This window comes from Haliotis rufescens, unplaced genomic scaffold (assembly GCF_023055435.1).
Source record: "Haliotis rufescens isolate VD_foot unplaced genomic scaffold, xgHalRufe1.0.p SCAF_51, whole genome shotgun sequence".
NCBI lineage: Eukaryota > Metazoa > Mollusca > Gastropoda > Lepetellida > Haliotidae > Haliotis > Haliotis rufescens.
In genome coordinates, this window is record NW_025964235.1 from 2,566,339 (window position 1) to 2,587,088 (window position 20,750).

General features: G+C 41.9%; 1 protein-coding gene across 1 annotated transcript; it reads left to right on the top strand.

Annotated features, from left to right (window-relative positions):
- The first annotated feature begins 86 nt into the window (after positions 1–86).
- Positions 87–20,656, top strand: LOC124127352 (leucine-rich repeat-containing protein 74B-like). The gene is made up of 14 exons (XM_046490748.2): positions 87–1,012; positions 2,767–3,146; positions 3,636–3,820; positions 4,002–4,109; positions 5,307–5,400; positions 8,831–8,880; positions 8,975–9,053; positions 10,209–10,294; positions 10,721–10,915; positions 11,429–11,524; positions 18,382–18,651; positions 19,254–19,339; positions 19,616–19,765; positions 20,276–20,656. Exons 1-14 carry the CDS (start codon positions 975–977, stop codon positions 20,280–20,282), a joined length of 1,824 nt encoding a protein of 607 aa, XP_046346704.1. The 5' UTR covers positions 87–974; the 3' UTR covers positions 20,283–20,656.
- The last annotated feature ends 94 nt before the right edge of the window (positions 20,657–20,750 follow it).

Consider the following 20,750-nt stretch of genomic DNA (forward strand, 5'->3'; position numbering starts at 1 on the left):
ACGCTACGGCCAGACAGAGACTCCAGGTGAGTGTAGGCGAGTACTACGAAATGTGGTTGAAGACAGTGAGTAGAACTGAATGCGAGCGACCTTGGTGTATATTTCTCTATTTCGGTGTTTAGGACACGCCTTTGTCCAGGGTAGGCCTGAGTTTTGTGAAAAGTCTGACGACAGTACATGGACAAAATCGTCTGTGGAATCTGTAGATATGTTGACTTAAATGCACCCTGCACCGCCGCCACGGCTCAGTGCTATAATCCTCGTCTCTCAGAGTCAAGTACGAGGGGGAATCGAGGACCGACAACGTCCTGCTAATGGGGTGTGACATTGCAGAAATTAATTCTTTCAAGCCGAGAGAGTATGTGAGTGGTTGTGGAGAGGCGTTAGAGATCTCAACGCCCCTCCCCCACTCTCCCCCACCCCGCTCATGTTGCCTGTGTGTGAGCGTCTCCTAGACACGACCAGCAGATCACCCACACTACTTGCACTCTCTCAAGTTCGGAGACTGCAGTTGGAGTATGAGCTTAACAGTGCCTGTGCTGGAGGCGAGATAGATCGCCGGAGAACCCTTGGTGCTACTGTGTCACCAGGAGACCAACCTGGTTGCAGAGGAGAACCCATAGACGGGATCCCGGTCTCGCAACAAGTGTGACTCCTGCACTTCACAGTGTGGTGATGTCAGTGACAACCTAACAATACAATGTGCAGCAGACGACAACACGGTGCATTAGGCCAGTGCCGGTGAGAGCAGACAGAGTACGTCCCAACAAGCCACAAATGGACTGTAGGTTGCAAGGAGAAACTTGTCAAGGATTGTTCTGCCATCTTGTGTTCTGTCACTGGGTCTGTGTAGTGGCAGCCTATCTTGATCACAGGTCCTCTCATCCCAGAGCGTCACCTGGTCACAGGACGTCCCCTCACCACATAGCGTCCCCTCAGCTCAGACTGTCACCTCCCGAGAACCCAACAGAAACATGGAGGCCCCACTTGACTTGAGCGATCTAGAATTACGGTGAGTACCTTATACCTGTGTCCCTTACACCCTGCCTATGCGGTCAGTGCTGCAGTAAACCCATACATCAGTACCTAATAATACTGCATTTCCCTCGAGCTTCAATGTACACCAGATACTTATACATCGTTTCCACAACATTTGCCATTCATGGTTTGCATTGCCCTCCGTTGTAGAGAGCAGCTTCGCCAATGGCTAATATTCCTGCTGTTATTGTCACTAGACACGGACGCGAGTCTGTGCGATAGTCGGAACTGGATAGATTTCTTGTAGTGAAGGGTAAACTATTTTGGATAGATTCCATGGAGTGGAGTGTATCTTGGATAGATTCCTTGGAGTGGAGGGGACACTATCTTTGATAGATTCCTTGGAGTGGAGTGTATCTTTGATGGATTCCTTGGAGTGGAGGAGGCACTATCTTTGATAGATTCCTTGGAGTGGAGTGTATCTTGGATAGATTCCTTGGAGTGGAGGGGACGCTATCTTGGATAGATTCCATGGAGTGGAGTGTATCTTGGATAGATTCTTTGGAGTGGAGGGGGCACTATCTTTGATAGATTCCTTGGAGCGGAGGGGACACTATCTTGGATAGATTCCTTGGAGTGGAGTGTATCTTGGATAGATTCCTTGGAGCGGAGGGGACACTATCTTGGATAGATTCCTTGGAGTGGAGTGTATCTTGGATAGATTCCTTGGAGTGGAGGGGGCACTATCTTGGATAGATTCCATGGAGTGGAGGGGTAACAGTCTTCAGTAGACCTCCTGGGGTGAAGTGGGTATACATTCCTGAGGGTAAGTTGGGTACACTCTTATGCAGATACTATTGGGAATGTAGGCAACGTCTTGAGTAGACTCCCTAAGAAAGGTCGGACGTTGGGTCAGTCATACTGAACACACTGCTTGATCAAACCTTTTTCAATATCAATAAACTGGGTGATCTTGTCAATCAGACACGAGTATTTTATGGCATCATTGTCGAGCTGTGTCAACGTGACCCTGGGCGCGTGCGACTGCCAGGGTGTCTCGCTGGCTCGCGCGCACTGGGAAACTCCATAATGTATGTCCACAAACCCATTGTGAAGTGTTTGATCTAGGGGAGTATCAGTGTTTACCATATAATCTCATGGGGTGTCAATAAGTAAGGGAGGCATGTGTGTGTGTGTGTGTGTGTGTCTGTCTCTGTGTGTGTGTATGTCCTGTGTGTATCTGTGTGTATCTGTGTGTGTATGTCCTTCTGTGTGTATCTGTGTGTGTATGTCTCTGTGTGTGTATGTGTGTCTGTGTGCATCACTTCACCTTTAACCCAGTTCCTTTAGCCAGTAACGCGTACCGTGTAATAAAATAGGAAGGGGTGCGGATGGTTTCATGTTCTCTGGGGTTTGAGGGGAGAGATACAACAAGCCACCCCTATCATAGGAGTGAAGACACTAATTCCTGATCGACTGTACACATACGGCAACACGTCGGATCTTAACGTGTTGTCTGCTCTTAAACAACAGAGGATATCACTAGCGTATATATTAACATGGTTCAGAGTGAGTCACGCCCCTCCTTCAGCTATCAAACCTCCTAGGTCAAGATCCCCACTTTATACAGGCGAGATCAGACATGGGATTATCTGGTAACTGGCAGGTTCGCGACAGTGAAGTTGTTCGCTGGGGGAAAAAACCCTTCTAAATCATACAGTATAGTAGTGATAGTGTCGTCAGGCAGGGTGCTATCCGTGTGCTAAGTTTAGAGATCATCTGTCCCAGGAAGAGCATCCTTGCCCGCCAGGACCAGCTTCAGGACTACCGGAAGACAGAATCTGGCGAGAATATGCAAACGCTCCGTCAACAAACCCATAGTGCGCCACCTGGTGGCCGTCAGAACTTCCGGCGATTAACTATTGACAGGTCAAAGACCATCAGCAGGCTGGGCAATGCAAGGTCGGGGGTTACGTCAGTTAATAGGTCACGTGCCTGTACTGCTGGGAATGGCAAACTAGGTCGACGTTGTGAGAAGACGTCCTATCGCCCCGTGACAGGTGTGACATGTGAAAGCCACAACAACGTCCGGACCCATATCAACAGGGACAGCGTGGCGACATTCTGCCTGGACGACGACTACAGCGACTCAGAACCAGACGAGAAGCGTACGTATACCTTTACCACAGACATATAATATACCATCGGTCTGTGCCTTTACAGAAACCGCCGGGCCTTAAAAATACCTGCTTCACTCTGTTCAGTACTTTGTACTGTAAACTTGCGACCCTTATGTTCATTGAGACGTCATGTGCACGTCACCTGTTGTGAGGCCTACTCATTGATATATCGCCTATCATACCTGTATAAAATACATCACCGTCGAATATAAACCATTTGTTTCATCAAACAGGGGAGTGTACTTTCTTCTGCACGTCAGTTTGGTTGATAGATAGATTTAGTCAAAACACGGACTTGTCGATTCGAATATTGAAACAACACAAACATGGACTCACGCCCAGTAGGCAGTGCAGTGGGAAGATTTTCGGCAACGTTTGATAATTCTCAACTGATTTTAATGGCTTGACTACATTTAATTGCAATGAACGAGAAAGAGGAAACTAATGCGTGTTGGTGTTGATGTCTTGATGCCGCAGCTTCGCCAAGGAAGACGTCCTTGGAAGGAGGCGATGAGAGTCGCCATGTCTACCTCGCCGCCTGTCGGAAACTAAACATCGTTCCATCCTCCTCCTACCTAAGATGCGTGCGAAGCAAGGTCGTCAAGCTCAACCACCAGGGGCTCACAGTTCGAGCGGTCAAGGCAGTTTGTATATCACTTGTGGTAAGACGTCACCCTCCCATTGTTTATATGGTGAAACCCCGTTCTTCCATTATCAACGTCTATGCGTGACTGTGTGTGCCCACGCTTCGTTTACGGTTACAGTCTGGGTAAACGGGTTTCACTGAATTAAGGTAGGAGGTAATCATTCAGCTGACGGACTGAAGCGTCTCACGTGTTGCAGGAACAGCTGACGGTGACGGAGCTCCACCTGGCAAACAACGACATTGGGGACGCAGGCTTACGTTGTGTAGTCGACATGCTGCACCACAACTCAATAATACACGTGCTGGTGAGTTAGTTATAGACGTGCTGGTGAGTTAGTTATACGCGTGCTGGTGAGTTAGTTATACACGTGCTGGTGAGTCAATAATACGCGTGCTGGTGAGTCAATAATACACGTGCTGGTGAGTTAGTTATAGACGTGCTGGTGAGTTAGTTATACATGTGCTGGTGAGTCAATAATACACGTGCTAGTGAGTTAGTTATACGCGTGCTGGTGAGTTAGTTATACACGTGCTGGTGAGTCAATAATACGCGTGCTGGTGAGTCAATAATACACGTGCTGGTGAGTTAGTTATACGCGTGCTGGTGAGTCAATAATACACGTGCTGGTGAGTTAGTTATACGCGTGCTGGTGAGTTAGTTATACGCATGCTGGTGGTTAGTTATACACGTGCTGGTGAGTTAGTTATACGTGTGCTGGTGAGTTAGTTATACGTGTGCTGGTGAATCAATAATACACGTGCTGGTGAGTTAGTTATACACGTGCTGGTGAGTTAGTTATACGCGTGCTGGTGAGTCAATAATACACGTGCTGGTGAGTTAGTTATACGCGTGCTGGTGAGTTAGTTATACACGTGCTGGTGAGTCAATAATACACGTGCTGGTGAGTCAATAATGCACGTGCTGGTCAGAAGATTATACACGTGCTGGCGAATAAATAATACACATCACTTCTACACGCACATACTTCAGCACGAGTTCACACACAAGATCCACGCAGTTGTTTGTCACGTGTGCAGGCGACCTTCAGTGGTGACCTCCATGTGGCAAAAGTAACGTGACGTCACTTGTCAGATAGCCAGGCAGGACTGTACTTCTGTTTGTTTGTTTGTTTGTTTGTTGTTTAACGCTGCACTCATCAATATTCCGCCTATATGGCGGGGATCCCAATAGTCGCCTATTACGACAAGCATGGGTTACTGAAGACCTATTCTAAACCGGACCTCCACGGGTTGTGGGTAATGCGATTAGTTTGAACACGTGCGATGTTTATCACGTAGTTGCTGCTGCTGTTGTTGATGTTACTATTGTTGCTTCTGTTGTTGTTGATGTTACTATTGTTGCTGCTGTTGTTGTTGATGTTACTATTGTTGCTACTGTGGTTGTTGATGTTACTATTGTTGCTGCTGTTGCTGTTGTTACTTTTGTTACTGTTGTTACTATTGGTGCTGCTGTTGTTACTATTGGTGCCGCTGTTGCACAGGACGTGTCCAACAATAATCTGCGTTCCCCTGGTGCCGCCATGTTGTCGGGTCTGTTGGCGGAGAACGATTCCCTCCAAGTTCTAAAGGCTGCCGGTGAGTGAGTGAGTGAGTGAGTGATCGAGCTGTGCAGACACATGTATGTTCCACAAATTCCTCTCCAAACAATGTAACATGGGTATCTTAACCAAGTGTAGTAGTCTGTATGTTACCCATGTGTCGTAGTCTGTATGTTACCCACGTGTAGTAGTCTGTATATTACCCATGTGTCGTAGTCTGTATAGTACCCACGTGTAGAAGTCTGTATGTTACCCATGTGTCGTAGTCTGTATGTTACCCATGTGTCGTAGTCGATATGTTACCCACGTGTAGTAGTCTGTATGTTACCCATGTGTCGTAGTCTGTATATTACCCATGTGTAGTAGTCTGTATGTTACCCATGTGTACTAGTCTGTATGTAACCCACGTGTAGTAGTCTGTATATTACCCATGTGTATTAGTCTGTATGTTACCCATGTGTATTAGTCTGTATATTACCCATGTGTATTAGTCTGTATGTTACCCACGTGTAGTAGTCTGTATGTTACCCACGTGTAGTAGTCTGTATCTTACCCATGTGTAGTAGTCTGTATCTTACCCACGTGTACTAGTCTGTATGTTACCCACGTGTAGAAGTCTGTATGTTACCCACGTGTAGTAGTCTGTATATTACCCATGTGTAGTAGTCTGTATATTACCCATGTGTAGTAGTCTGTATATTACCCACGTGTAGTAGTCTGTATGTTACCAACGTGTAGTAGTCTGTATGTTACCCACGTGTAGTAGTCTGTATATTACCCATGTGTAGTAGTCTGTATGTTACCCATGTGTAGTAGTCTGTATATTACCCACGTGTAGTAGTCTGTATATTACCCACGTATATATATTGGTATATTATCACTGTAGTAATATCAGGATGAAACAAAGATAATTAATTACATTAATTCATCTATCCATGCATGTAATATTCCCCACGTGAAGTATTCTCTGTGTGTAACAAAGTTGTAGTATTCAGTGTATGTTACAAACGTGTAGTATTCAGTGTATGTTACAAACGTGTAGTATTCAGTGTATGTTACAAACGTGTAGTATTCAGTGTATGTTGCAAACGTGTAGTATTCAGTGTGTGTTACAAACGTGTAGTATTCAGTGTATGTTACAAACGTGTAGTATTCAGTGTATGTTACAAACGTATAGTATTCAGTGTATGTTACAAAGGTGTAGTATTCAGTGTATGTTACACACGTGTAGTATTCAGTGTATGTTACAAAGGTGTAGTATTCAGTGTATGTTACAAAGGTGTAGTATATAGTGTGTGTTATAAACGTGTAGTATATAGTGTGTGTTATAAACGTGTAGTATATAGTGTGTTTTATAAACGTGTAGTATTCAGTGTATGTTACAAACGTGACGTATTCAGTGTATGTTACAAACGTGTAGTATTCAGTGTGTGTTATAAACGTGTAGTATATAGTGTGTGTTATAAACGTGTAGTATATAGTGTGTGTTATAAACGTGAAGTATATAGTGAGTGTTATAAACGTGTAGTATATAGTGTGTGTTGTAAACGTGTAGTATATAGTGTGTGTTATAAACGTGTAGAATTCAGTGTATGCTACAAACGTCAAGTATTCAGTGTATGTTACAAACGTGTAGTATTCTGTGTGTTATAAACGTGTAGTATATAGTGTGTGTTATAAACGTGTAGTATATAGTGTGTGTTATAAACGTGTAGTAGTCAGTGTATGTTACAAACGTGTAGTATTCAGTGTGTGTTAAAAACGTGTAGTATATAGTGTGTGTTATAAACGTGTAGTAGTCAGTGTATGTTACAAACGTGTAGTATTCAGTGTGTGTTATAAACGTGTAGTATATAGTGTGTGTTATAAACGTGTAGTATATAGTGTGTGTTATAAACGTGTAGTATATAGTGTGTGTTATAAACGTGTAGTATATAGTGTGTGTTATAAACGTGTAGTATTCAGTGTATGTTACAAACGTGAAGTATTCAGTGTATGTTACAAACGTGTAGTATTCAGTGTGTGTTATAAACGTGTAGTATATAGTGTGTATTATAAACGTGTAGTATATAGTGTGTGTTATAAACGTGTAGTATATAGTGTGTGTTATAAACGTGTAGTATTCAGTGTGTGTTATAAACGTGTAGTATATAGTGTGTGTTATAAACGTGTAGTATATAGTGTGTGTTATAAACGTGTAGTATATAGTGTGTGTTATAAACGTGTAGTATATAGTGTGTTATAAACGTGTAGTAGTCAGTGTATGTTACAAATGTGTAGTATTCAGTGTATGTTACAAACGTTTAGTATTCAGTGTATGTTACAAACGTAGTAGTCAGTGTATGTTACACACGTGTAGTTTTCAGTGTATGTTACACACGTGTAGTATTCAGTGTGTGTTATAAACGTGTAGTATATAGTGTGTGTTATAAAGGTGTAGTATTCAGTGTATGTTACAAACGTGAAGTATTCAGTGTATGTTACAAACGTATAGTATTCAGTGTGTGTTACAAACGTGAAGTATTCAGTGTATGTTACAAACGTGTAGTATTCAGTGTATGTTACAAACGTGTAGTATTCAGTGTATGTTACAAACGTGTAGTATTCAGTGTATGTTACAAACATGTAGTATTCAGTGTGTGTTACAAACGTGTAGTATTCAGTGTATGTTACAAACGTGTAGTATTCAGTGTATGTTACAAACGTGTAGTAGTCAGTGTATGTTGCAAACGTGTAGTATTCTCTGTATGTTACAAACGTGTAGTATTCAGTGTATGTTGCAAACGTGTAGTATTCGGTGTATGTTGCAAATGTGTAGTATTCTCTGTATGTTACAAACGTGTAGTATTCAGTGTATGTTACAAACGTGTAGTATTCAGTGTATGTAACAAATGTGTAGTAGTCAGTGTATGTTACAAACGTGTAGTATTCTCTGTATGTTACAAACGTGTAGTATTCAGTATATGTTACACACGTGTAGTATTCAGTGTATGTTACAAACGTGTAGTATTCAGTGTATGTTACAAACGTGTAGTATTCAGTATATGTTACACACGTGTAGTATTCAGTGTATGTTACAAACGTGTAGTATTCAGTGTATGTTACAAACGTGTAGTATTCAGTGTATGTTACACACGTGTGGTATTCAGTGTATGTTACATACGTGTAGTATTCTCTGTATGTTACAAACGTGTAGTATTCAGTGTATGTTACAAACATGTAGTATTCAGTGTATGTTACAAACGTGTAGTATTAAGTGTATGTTACAAACGTGTAGTAGTCAGTGTATGTTACACACGTGTAGTATTCAGTGTATGTTACACACGTGTAGTATTCTCTGTATTTACACAATATACTACCAGCGTGTTATTTGTTATATGTATCACCCACTGTGGGAACCTCTATACACTTGTTCCTGTCGAGAATTATTTTCACAAAGTTATTTTTTACCGAATTTTGGTTTCCAGGCAACCGATTCAAGGATGGAGATGCCGGGCAGCTTGGCGAAGCACTCGCAGTAAGTCCGGCACTTCAACGCTCACACTTATGTTTTGAAGAAATACCTGAGTACTTGTCCTATATATGGTTGACTTTGCCACCTTTCGTTTTAGAAAAATACAACTTTAAGAAGCCTTGATTTGAGTCACAACGAGATTCGAGATGGCGGCGGCAAGCTAGGCAAATGTCTCGGTACGTCACACAGCAGTTTACAGGAAGTCATACAACATCTTCCCGAGGCAAGGGAGTTAACTGACTACGAAAGTCCAGTTTTCACCCTTGTCGAACTAGGCTTGAATTTATGAGTTATATTTTCGCTGGCTTAACGAGTCTAAACATTGTTCAATAAAAAGTCGCGTAACGAAATAGACATCCGGTTCGTAAACAACAAAGCGACTGCCAAGAAGATTTCGGTCGATTGTAGGATTCACCAAGTAGGTGTACAAGCAACTCCTCGTCGACAGATATTTACCAAATCTTTTCATGATTTCAAATTTGAAGCATGAGTGACAACACTGATGTCCGATTCATTTACTTATTTTTATTGTTTTTTTTTCATTTGGACAGTTGACATGTCTTTGCATGTGTTTGTGACGGGTTGAAGTAGGATACATTCACCTTTTCGCGAACACCTGGTATCATCACTATTTGATAGTGATTCATAAACACATGCTCATGATCTAGTCGGAATCGTACTTTCAGCAGAGATTTCTTATGAATATGGAAAGGATTTTGTTGCTTTTATTTAATCAAGGTACTCAAGTGATTTGATGCACTAAAGAGGTAAGACCCGTTTTATTACAATGTAGATCTTGATTATCAATCAGATCGTCTTGACTGGGCTCCGCCATTTTGTTTGAAGCAAATACAAGTAATATGCGAGGCGGAATCTGTAATTGGTCAATAGGAGGGACATACAACTCGTACAATAGCTACTGGGGGCGTTTTGATCGTGCCACGGAATTCCAACCTATTTCGGCGAGGTGGAAACTGGACTTTTATAGTCACTTATCTCACAACGCGGGGTTGTCGACCTACTCCAGCTCAACCGTTTGTATGTTGGTTTTAAACTGACGAAATCTGTCTGATAAACGTGCATTTACTTATGGAGGCACAGGCAACCCAGTGGTAGAAGGCAGGGCTCCGGAATCCTGTGTTTGAATCCCTGATTCTCCCCAAATATGACCCTGGTATGTCTGCACCAAGGATGTGCTGGTTGGTTTATACAAGTGCCAAACATCGACAACCTGCGACTGGGTTTACATTACCCATCAATCTGACTTCGTGATGCCGCACAAATATTGTCAAACCATCCACCAACTGTAAAGACAACGTGTCTCCCTGCAGGGCTCAACTCGACGTTAGAGACGCTGAACCTGAGCTGGAACCACCTGAGATCGGCGGGTGTGGCGGGGATGGCTGCTGGAATCAAGGTAATGAAACATCAGCGAACAAGACTTTCATCACCACATTGTATATAAGAGCAGCATCAAAAAGTCAAAAGGTCACTCGTAGAACATATAATCAGTTACAGCAACCTTGTCATGTGACCCCTTTACTTCTTGTGACCCGTGAAGATCCGGGGTAGAATAGGTTTTCACCAACCCATTCTTGTCGTAAAAGGCGACCATGCTTGTCGTAAGAGGCGACTAACGGGATCGGGTAGTTGATGCATGTCATCGTATCCAATTGCGTGGATCGATGCTCATGATATCAATCACTGGATTGTATGGTCCAGACTAGATTATTTACAGACCGTCATCATATAGGTGGAATATTGCTGAGTGCGGCGTTAAATATTTCTTTCAAGAATGCACTAAGCACCAGGTGAGGCAGATCTACTTGAGCTCCTGTTTCAGGGGAACACCGTCCTGAGGAGTCTGGACCTGTCCTGGAACGGGCTGGGGACGGAGGGGGCGAGGACCGTTGGCGGGGCCCTCAGGGACAACACGACACTGGAGGAGCTGGCTCTCAACTCGTGTCGTATTGGGCAGCAGGCACTGGGCGACCTCCTCAAGAAGATGCAGTCCAACAACACATTGAACACGCTCAGGGTGACGCCAGTACCGCAGTCCGTTTAGCAACCCATGCTTGTCGTAAGAGGCGACCATGCTTGTCGTAAGAGGCAACCATGCTTGTCGTAAGAGGCAACCATGCTTGTCGTAAGAGGCGACCATGCTTGTCGTAAGAGGCGACCATGCTTGTCGTAAGAGGCGGGATCGGGTGGTCAGGCTCGCTGACTTAGTTGATGCATGTCATCGTATCCCAATTGCGTGGATCGATGGTCATGACGTCAGTCACTGGATTGTCTGGTGTGCGGCGTTAAACAACAATCAAACTAATCAAGAGCATTCTGTTGAGCCGATGGACAATACTACTCTTGGCGGGATTAAACCTCCACACCAATGAATTTCTACGCCTCTCTCAATAAAAATTGCAATGTGGAATCTTCAATCTGATCTAGTTCCAGTTGAGTTAAGAAGACATATAATGAACTTGCAGATTAGACAAAGTCATGATAGAGGTAACATGAAGGGAATAATGACAAGCTTACTGTGATATTTCAGCTGAGCAATAATCCAATCACCCACCAGGGGGCGGTGTATCTCGTGGAGTTTCTCAGAGACCACCCGTCTATGGAGATTCACACAGTGGAGATATCGGTGAGGAATGTTGACATAAAATACCTCCGTCAGTGTCTCACGAACTCTGTAAACCCATGCTCACTGTTCTTTGGATCTCATAGCATAAACTGATGGTCATTGGACTGATTGTAGGCATGTAAATAAACTGATGGCCACTGTGCTGATTGTAGGCATGTAAATAAACAGATGGTCACTGTGCTGATTGTAGGTATGTAGATAAACTGATGGTCACTGTGCTGATTGTAGGCATGTAAATAAACTGATGGTCATTGTGCTGATTTTAGGCATGTAAATAAACTGATGGTCACTGTGCTGATTGTAGGCATGTAAATAAACTGATGGCCACTGTGCTGATTGTTGGCATGTAAATAAACTGATGGTCATTGTGCTGATTGTAGGCATGTAAATAAACTGATGGTCATTGTACTGATTGTAGGCATGTAAATAAACTGATGGTCACTGTGCTGATTGTAGGCATGTAAATAAACTGATGGTCAATGTGCTGATTGTAGGCATGTAAATAAACTGATGGTCTTTGTGCTGCTGTAGGTATGTAAAAAAACTGATGGTCTTTGTGCTGATTGTAGTTATGTAAATAAACTGATGGTCACTGTGCTGATTGTAGGCATGTAAATAAACTGATGGTCTTTGTGCTGATTGTAGTTATGTAAGTAAACTGATGGGCATTGTGCTGATTGTAGTTATGTAAATAAACTGATGGGCATTGTGCTGATTGTAGTTATGTAAATAAACTGATGGTCTTTGTGCTGATTGTAGTTATGTAAATAAACTGATGGTCACTGTGCTGATTGTAGGCATGTAAATAAACTGATGGTCATTGTACTGATTGTAGGCATGTAAATAAACTGATGGTCTTTGTGCTGATTGTAGGCATGTAAATAAACTGATGGTCATTGTACTGATTATAGGCATGTAAATAAACTGATGGTCATTGTGCTGATTGTAGGTATGTAACAAAAATGATGGTCTTTGTGCTGATTGTAGTTATGTAAATAAACTGATGGTCATTGTGCTGATTGTAGGCATGTAAATAAACTGATGGTCACTGTGCTGATTGTAGTTATGTAAATAAACTGATGGTCATTGTGCTGATTGTAGGCATGTAAATAAACTGATGGTCACTGTGCTGATTGTAGTTATGTAAATAAACTGATGGTCTTTGTGCTGATTGTAGTTATGTAAATAAACTGATGGTCACTGTGCTGATTGTAGGTATGTAAATAAACTGATGGTCACTGTGCTGACTGTAGTTATGTAAATAAACTGATGGTCACTGTGCTGATTGTAGGCATGTAAATAAACCGATGGTCTTTGTGCTGATTGTAGTTATGTAAATAAACTGATGGCCACTGTGCTGATTGTAGTTATGTAAATAAACTGATGGTCATTGTGCTGATTGTAGGCATGTAAATAAACTGATGGTCATTGTACTGATTGTAGTTATGTAAATAAACTGATGGTCACTGTGCTGATTGTAGGCATGTAAATTAACTGATGGCCACTGTACTGATTGTAGGCATGTAAATAAACTGATGGTCACTGTGCTGATTGTAGTTATGTAAATAAACTGATGGTCACTGTGCTGATTGTAGTTATGTAAATAAACTGATGGTCATTGTGCTGATTGTAGGCATGTAAATAAACTGATGGTCACTGTGCTGATTGTAGGCATGTAAATAAACTTATGGTCCCTGTGCTGATTGTAGGTATGTAAATAAACTGATGGTCACTGTGCTGATTGTGGGCATGTAAATAAACTTATGGTCCCTGTGCTGATTGTAGGCATGTAAATAAACTTATGGTCCCTGTGCTGATTGTAGGCATGTAAATAAACTGATGGTCACTGTGCTGATTGTAGGCATGTAAATAAACTGATGGTCCCTGTGCTGATTGTAGGCATGTAAATAAACTGATGGTCACTGTGCTGATTGTAGGCATGTAAATAAACTGATGGTCACTGTGCTGATTGTAGGTATGTAAAAAAACTGATGGTCTTTGTGCTGATTGTAGTTATGTAAATAAACTGATGGTCACTGTGCTGATTGTAGTTATGTAAATAAACTGATGGGCATTGTGCTGATTGTAGTTATGTAAATAAACTGATGGCCACTGTGCTGATTGTAGTTATGTAAATAAACTGATGGTCTTTGTGCTGATTGTAGTTATGTAAATAAACTAATGGTCATTGTGCTGATTGTAGGCATGTAAATAAACTGATGGTCTTTGTGCTGATTGTAGGCATGTAAATAAACTGATGGTCACTGTGCTGATTGTAGTTATGTAAATGAACTGATGGCCACTGTGCTGATTGTAGTTATGTAAATAAACTGATGGTCATTGTGCTGATTGTAGGCATGTAAATAAACTGATGGTCATTGTACTGATTGTAGGCATGTAAATTAACTGATGGCCACTGTACTGATTGTAGGCATGTAAATAAACTGATGGTCACTGTGCTGATTGTAGGCATGTAAATAAAGTGATGGTCACTGTGCTGATTGTAGGCATGTAAATAAACTGATGGCCACTGTGCTGATTGTAGGCATGTAAATAAACTGATGGTCAATGTGCTGATTGTAGGCATGTAAATAAAGTGATGGTCACTGTGCTGATTGTAGGCATGTAAATAAAGTGATGGTCACTGTGCTGATTGTAGGCATGTAAATAAAATGATGGTCATTGTGCTGATTGTAGTTATGTAAATAAACTGATGGTCATTGTGCTGATTGTAGGCATGTAAATAAACTGATGGTCATTGTGCTGATTGTAGGCATGTAAATAAACTGATGGTCATTGTGCTGATTGTAGGCATGTAAATAAACTGATGGTCACTGTGCTGATTGTAGGTATGTAAATAAACTGATGGTCACTGTGCCGATTGTAGGCATGTAAATAAACTGATGGTCACTGTGCTGATTGTAGGCATGTTAAAAAACTGATGGTCATTGTACTGATTGTAGGCATGTAAATAAACTGATGGTCATTGTGCTGATTGTAGGCATGTAAATAAACTGATGGTCACTGTGCTGATTGTAGTTATGTAAAATAAACTGAGGGTCATTGTACTGATTGTAGGCATGTAAATAAACTGATGGTCATTGTGCTGATTGTAGTTATGTAAAATAAACTGATGGTCATTGTACTGATTGTAGGCATGTAAATAAACTGATGGTCATTGTGCTGATTGTAGGCATGTAAATAAACTGATGGTCACTGTGCTGATTGTAGGTATGTAAAAAAAGTGATGGTCACTGTGCTGATTGTAGGCATGTAAATAAACTGATGGTCACTGTGCTGATTGTAGTTATGTAAATAAACTGATGGTCCCTGTGCTGATTGTAGGCATGTTAAAAAAGTGATGGTCACTGTGCTGATTGTAGGCATGTAAATTAACTGATGGCCACTGTGCTGATTGTAGGCATGTAAATAAACTGATGGTCAGTGTGCTGATTGTAGGCATGTAAATTAACTGATGGCCACTGTACTGATTGTAGGCATGTAAATAAACTGATGGTCATTGTGCTGATTGTAGGCATGTAAATTAACTGATGGCCACTGTACTGATTGTAGGCATGTAAATAAACTGATGGTCACTGTGCTGATTGTAGGCATGTAAATAAACTGATGGTCACTGTGCTGATTGTAGTTATGTAAATAAACTGATGGTCATTGTGCTGATTGTAGGCATGTAAATAAACTGATGGTCACTGTGCTGATTGTAGGCATGTAAATAAACTTATGGTCCCTGTGCTGATTGTAGGTATGTAAATAAACTGATGGTCACTGTGCTGATTGTGGGCATGTAAATAAACTTATGGTCCCTGTGCTGATTGTAGGCATGTAAATAAACTTATGGTCCCTGTGCTGATTGTAGGCATGTAAATAAACTGATGGTCACTGTGCTGATTGTAGGCATGTAAATAAACTGATGGTCCCTGTGCTGATTGTAGGCATGTAAATAAACTGATGGTCACTGTGCTGATTGTAGGCATGTAAATAAACTGATGGTCACTGTGCTGATTGTAGGTATGTAAAAAAACTGATGGTCTTTGTGCTGATTGTAGTTATGTAAATAAACTGATGGTCACTGTGCTGATTGTAGTTATGTAAATAAACTGATGGGCATTGTGCTGATTGTAGTTATGTAAATAAACTGATGGCCACTGTGCTGATTGTAGTTATGTAAATAAACTGATGGTCTTTGTGCTGATTGTAGTTATGTAAATAAACTAATGGTCATTGTGCTGATTGTAGGCATGTAAATAAACTGATGGTCTTTGTGCTGATTGTAGGCATGTAAATAAACTGATGGTCACTGTGCTGATTGTAGTTATGTAAATGAACTGATGGCCACTGTGCTGATTGTAGTTATGTAAATAAACTGATGGTCATTGTGCTGATTGTAGGCATGTAAATAAACTGATGGTCATTGTACTGATTGTAGGCATGTAAATTAACTGATGGCCACTGTACTGATTGTAGGCATGTAAATAAACTGATGGTCACTGTGCTGATTGTAGGCATGTAAATAAAGTGATGGTCACTGTGCTGATTGTAGGCATGTAAATAAACTGATGGCCACTGTGCTGATTGTAGGCATGTAAATAAACTGATGGTCAATGTGCTGATTGTAGGCATGTAAATAAAGTGATGGTCACTGTGCTGATTGTAGGCATGTAAATAAAGTGATGGTCACTGTGCTGATTGTAGGCATGTAAATAAAATGATGGTCATTGTGCTGATTGTAGTTATGTAAATAAACTGATGGTCATTGTGCTGATTGTAGGCATGTAAATAAACTGATGGTCATTGTGCTGATTGTAGGCATGTAAATAAACTGATGGTCATTGTGCTGATTGTAGGCATGTAAATAAACTGATGGTCACTGTGCTGATTGTAGGTATGTAAATAAACTGATGGTCACTGTGCCGATTGTAGGCATGTAAATAAACTGATGGTCACTGTGCTGATTGTAGGCATGTTAAAAAACTGATGGTCATTGTACTGATTGTAGGCATGTAAATAAACTGATGGTCATTGTGCTGATTGTAGGCATGTAAATAAACTGATGGTCACTGTGCTGATTGTAGTTATGTAAAATAAACTGAGGGTCATTGTACTGATTGTAGGCATGTAAATAAACTGATGGTCATTGTGCTGATTGTAGTTATGTAAAATAAACTGATGGTCATTGTACTGATTGTAGGCATGTAAATAAACTGATGGTCATTGTGCTGATTGTAGGCATGTAAATAAACTGATGGTCACTGTGCTGATTGTAGGTATGTAAAAAAAGTGATGGTCACTGTGCTGATTGTAGGCATGTAAATAAACTGATGGTCACTGTGCTGATTGTAGTTATGTAAATAAACTGATGGTCCCTGTGCTGATTGTAGGCATGTTAAAAAAGTGATGGTCACTGTGCTGATTGTAGGCATGTAAATTAACTGATGGCCACTGTGCTGATTGTAGGCATGTAAATAAACTGATGGTCAGTGTGCTGATTGTAGGCATGTAAATTAACTGATGGCCACTGTACTGATTGTAGGCATGTAAATAAACTGATGGTCATTGTGCTGATTGTAGGCAGGTAAATTAACTGATGGCCACTGTACTGATTGTAGGCATGTAAATAAACTGATGGTCAGTATGCTGATTGTAGGCATGTAAATAAACTGATGGTCACTGTGCTGATTGTAGGCATGTAAATAAACTGATCGTCAGTGTGCTGATTTTAGGCATGTAAATAAACTGATGGTCACTGTGCTGATTGTAGGCATGTAAATAAACTGATGGTCATTGTGCTGATTGTAGGCATGTAAATAAACTGATGGTCATTGTGCTGATCGTAGGCATGTAAATAAACTGATGGTCATTGGACTAATTGTGGGCATGTAAATAAACTGATGGTCATTGGACTGATTCTGGGCATGTAAATAAACTGATGGTCATTGTACTGATTGTAGGCATGTAAATAAACTGAGGGTCATTGGACTGAATGCGGGCATGTAAAAAAACTGATGGTCATTGGACTGATTGCAGGCATTTGAATAAACTTATGGTCACTGTGCTGATTGTAGGCATGTAAATAAACTGATGGTCATTGGACTGATTGTAGGCATGTAAATAAACTGATGGTCTCTGTGCTGATTGTAGGCATGTAAATAAACTGATGGTCATTGGACTGATTGTGGGCATGTAAATAAACTGATGGTCATTGTGCTGATTGTAGTTATGTAAATAAACTGATGGTCAATGGACTGATTGTAGGCATGTAAATAAACTGATGGTCATTGTGCTGATTGTAGGCATGTAAATAAACTGATGGTCATTGTGCTGATCGTAGGCATGTAAATAAACTGATGGTCATTGGACTAATTGTGGGCATGTAAATAAACTGATGGTCATTGTACTGATTGTAGGCATGTAAATAAACTGAGGGTCATTGGACTGAATGCGGGCATGTAAATAAACTGATGGTCATTGGACTGATTGCAGGCATTTGAATAAACGTATGGTCATTGGACTGATTGTAGGCATGTAAATAAACTGATGGTCATTGGACTGATTATGGGCATGTAAATAAACTGATGGTCATTGTGCTGATTGTAGTTATGTAAATAAACTGATGGTCACTGTGCTGATTGTAGGCATGTAAATAAACTGATGGTCATTGGACTGAATGCGGGCATGTAAATAAACTGATGGTCAATGGACTGAATGCGGGCATGTAAATAGATCGTGAGACGTTGGGATCCTAAACAATGGCGCTATCAGTTTTATTCCCGATTACCTCCAGGTTTGGTCCCTGATCGTGTCCCCAATCCTTCCAGTTCACCCGTTTGTTTCTGCAGGATGTGGTTGTTTCGGGGGAGTTCTCCAGACTGATCGACAGTGTGAGGTGTTTCCGGCCGACGTTCCGCGTCGTCCACGGGGACACCCTCAGGGGTGGGGATGCTGTGTTGAGGGAACTACAGCTACCGAGGATGAAGGTGCGTGACCCGCTTGTGGTGGTGATGGAGCATGTGGATTCCCAGGATATGAGACTGGTGGACCTGTTCACGGCCCACGACTCCGACAACAAAGGTGCCGTTTCCCGCCAGGACTTCATGAGAGCAATAAAGGTACAATGGGAATCAGGAGCACATGCACGTTATCGTTATGATAAATCCCTCAACCGTCCAAACATAAACATGTTGCCAGTAAAGAGGACACCATGCATGACGCATATTTTGTCTTGATACTTTCAGGATGTTGTGGGACGGTGGTGTAGCCTAGTGGTACATCGTTCGTTCGTCACGCAGATTCCCAATGCGTGCAATATTCGGTGCTTAGCAAATATTCTGTAGATTTGCTTATAGTCTCAGAGGCTCATACTCACCTTTCAGACAGCTATTGGGGGCCGACCATTTGATACTCGGAGGGGTTGGGTGGGTTGTGTGGGTGTGGTTGGGTGCGGGGGGGGGGGGGGGGGGGGGGGGGGTAATGAGTGACGAGATATATTATAAGCTACAGCTACAAAACCTGATATTTTTGTATTTATAACGATGAGACTGATTTCTTGTTTAGAAAAACACCTCACAACAATGTAATGTTAGTGGCCGGCGATTTCGTTTTCTTTCAATAGTCTGACGCAAAAGTATTTTTTTAACACGCCAACCACCCCCCCCCCCCCGGTTTTCTAGAACTAGTAATTGCTCTACATGTGCTGCTGCTGTCTGTCCAGGAGGCGGGGGTGAACCTGGAGGAGCGGCAGGTTCAGCGGCTTGTGGACATGCTTGACAGGGACTGCAGCGGGGAGATTGACTTCGTGTAAGTGGAGTACATAATCAAACACAGATCTTACTTGAGAACCATCGTCTCATTTTTACACGAATGAACGTGACAAAATATTTTCCATCTCTGCTGCAGTAGAAATCGTTGTACTATTCCGACTGCATGCATATGACAAGCAACAACTGTCAAGTCGCTAATTGCTACGTCATAACCTACGCATACTTGAAGGTTGTCCAACATGTTCTAGACAGACTAAACGGCTGTACAGTGGTGGCTTGGAATCAGAACTCACCCCTCTGTTTGACTCTGTAGGGATCTGATCGACAGAGAGAACAAGTACAGGAAACTCCGGGAAGTGCGCGTCACGTCAGGAGTTGGGAGTCGGGGCATAACCACTGCGACGGCAAGCCAGAGTGTGGCTTCCGACCAACTTATCCCAGCAGACGCCAAAGAGAAACACAGGTGGGCACTCACGGGTTCTTTATGTTCCATAGGGAACGGTATGGCAGCCTTGTGGTTAAACCGTTTGCCCGTCACGCCGAAGACCCGTGTTCGATTCCCGACATGGGTACAATGTGTAAAACCTGTTTCTGGTGTTCCCCGCCGTGATATTCCATACATATTGCTAAAAGCGGCGTAAAACCATAATCACTCGCTCATGTTGCATAAAATAGCAATCAAAAGGCACATCTTTTGGACAAGATGCTGCCTTAATGCAGAGGGAGTCATTCTGTTTGACCGATGGTGTCACCCTGTCATATCCCAAAACAGAACGTCTTCCCCTTCATATACATACATGCATACATACATACATACATACATCTGTGTGTGTGTGTGTGTGTGTGTGTGTGTGTGTGTTCCATTAAGAATGTAATGGCTTACCCAAACCTACCTTTCTTGACTGTCTGATCAGTTCATAGCACCGCACACATAAGTATCTTAATTTTTACATCTGGAATATTTTTATTGCAGAAAGTGATGAGTGAAATTTATCAGGAATAACCTGATGCACACGACTCAACACATCCTCAGTTCAGCTAAAGGAAATATGTTAGCCGAGTCGAGACAGTGTTGTGGGTATGGAGACCCCATATAGAGGCACATTACGCCAGTACTTAAACCTGCAGCGAAGTCGGCGACACTGCGTGGTCGTTGTGTGCGGCGGCATCTACGTGATGGTCGTGTGGATGTTGTTGACCGTGTTCCTATGTACAAGAACGGCGCATTGAACCACAAGGACTGTCAACGTACAGAGAGCTTGTAGTTAGTACGTGTAGCTGGTTATAGTTGCAGTCTTCTTGAGAATAAACAAGCGATGTTTACGTTTTCTTGGATAAAGGGGTCATTCAGGAACTCTGAGCAGTGTGAATGTTCATTAGTACTTGATACCAGAAGTGTTTGTTTATTTGTTGCTTAACGCCGCACTCAGCAATATTCCAGCCATATG

Bases quoted from the DNA above. Each gene is read 5' to 3' on its own strand.
- LOC124127352 (XM_046490748.2), top strand. From the start codon at position 975: ATGGAGGCCCCACTTGACTTGAGCGATCTAGAATTACG. The intron at 1,013-2,766 runs GTGAGTACCTTA...CATCTGTCCCAG, and splicing joins TTGAGCGATCTAGAATTACG to GAAGAGCATCCTTGCCCGCC. The intron at 5,401-8,830 runs GTGAGTGAGTGA...TTTGGTTTCCAG, and splicing joins CCAAGTTCTAAAGGCTGCCG to GCAACCGATTCAAGGATGGA.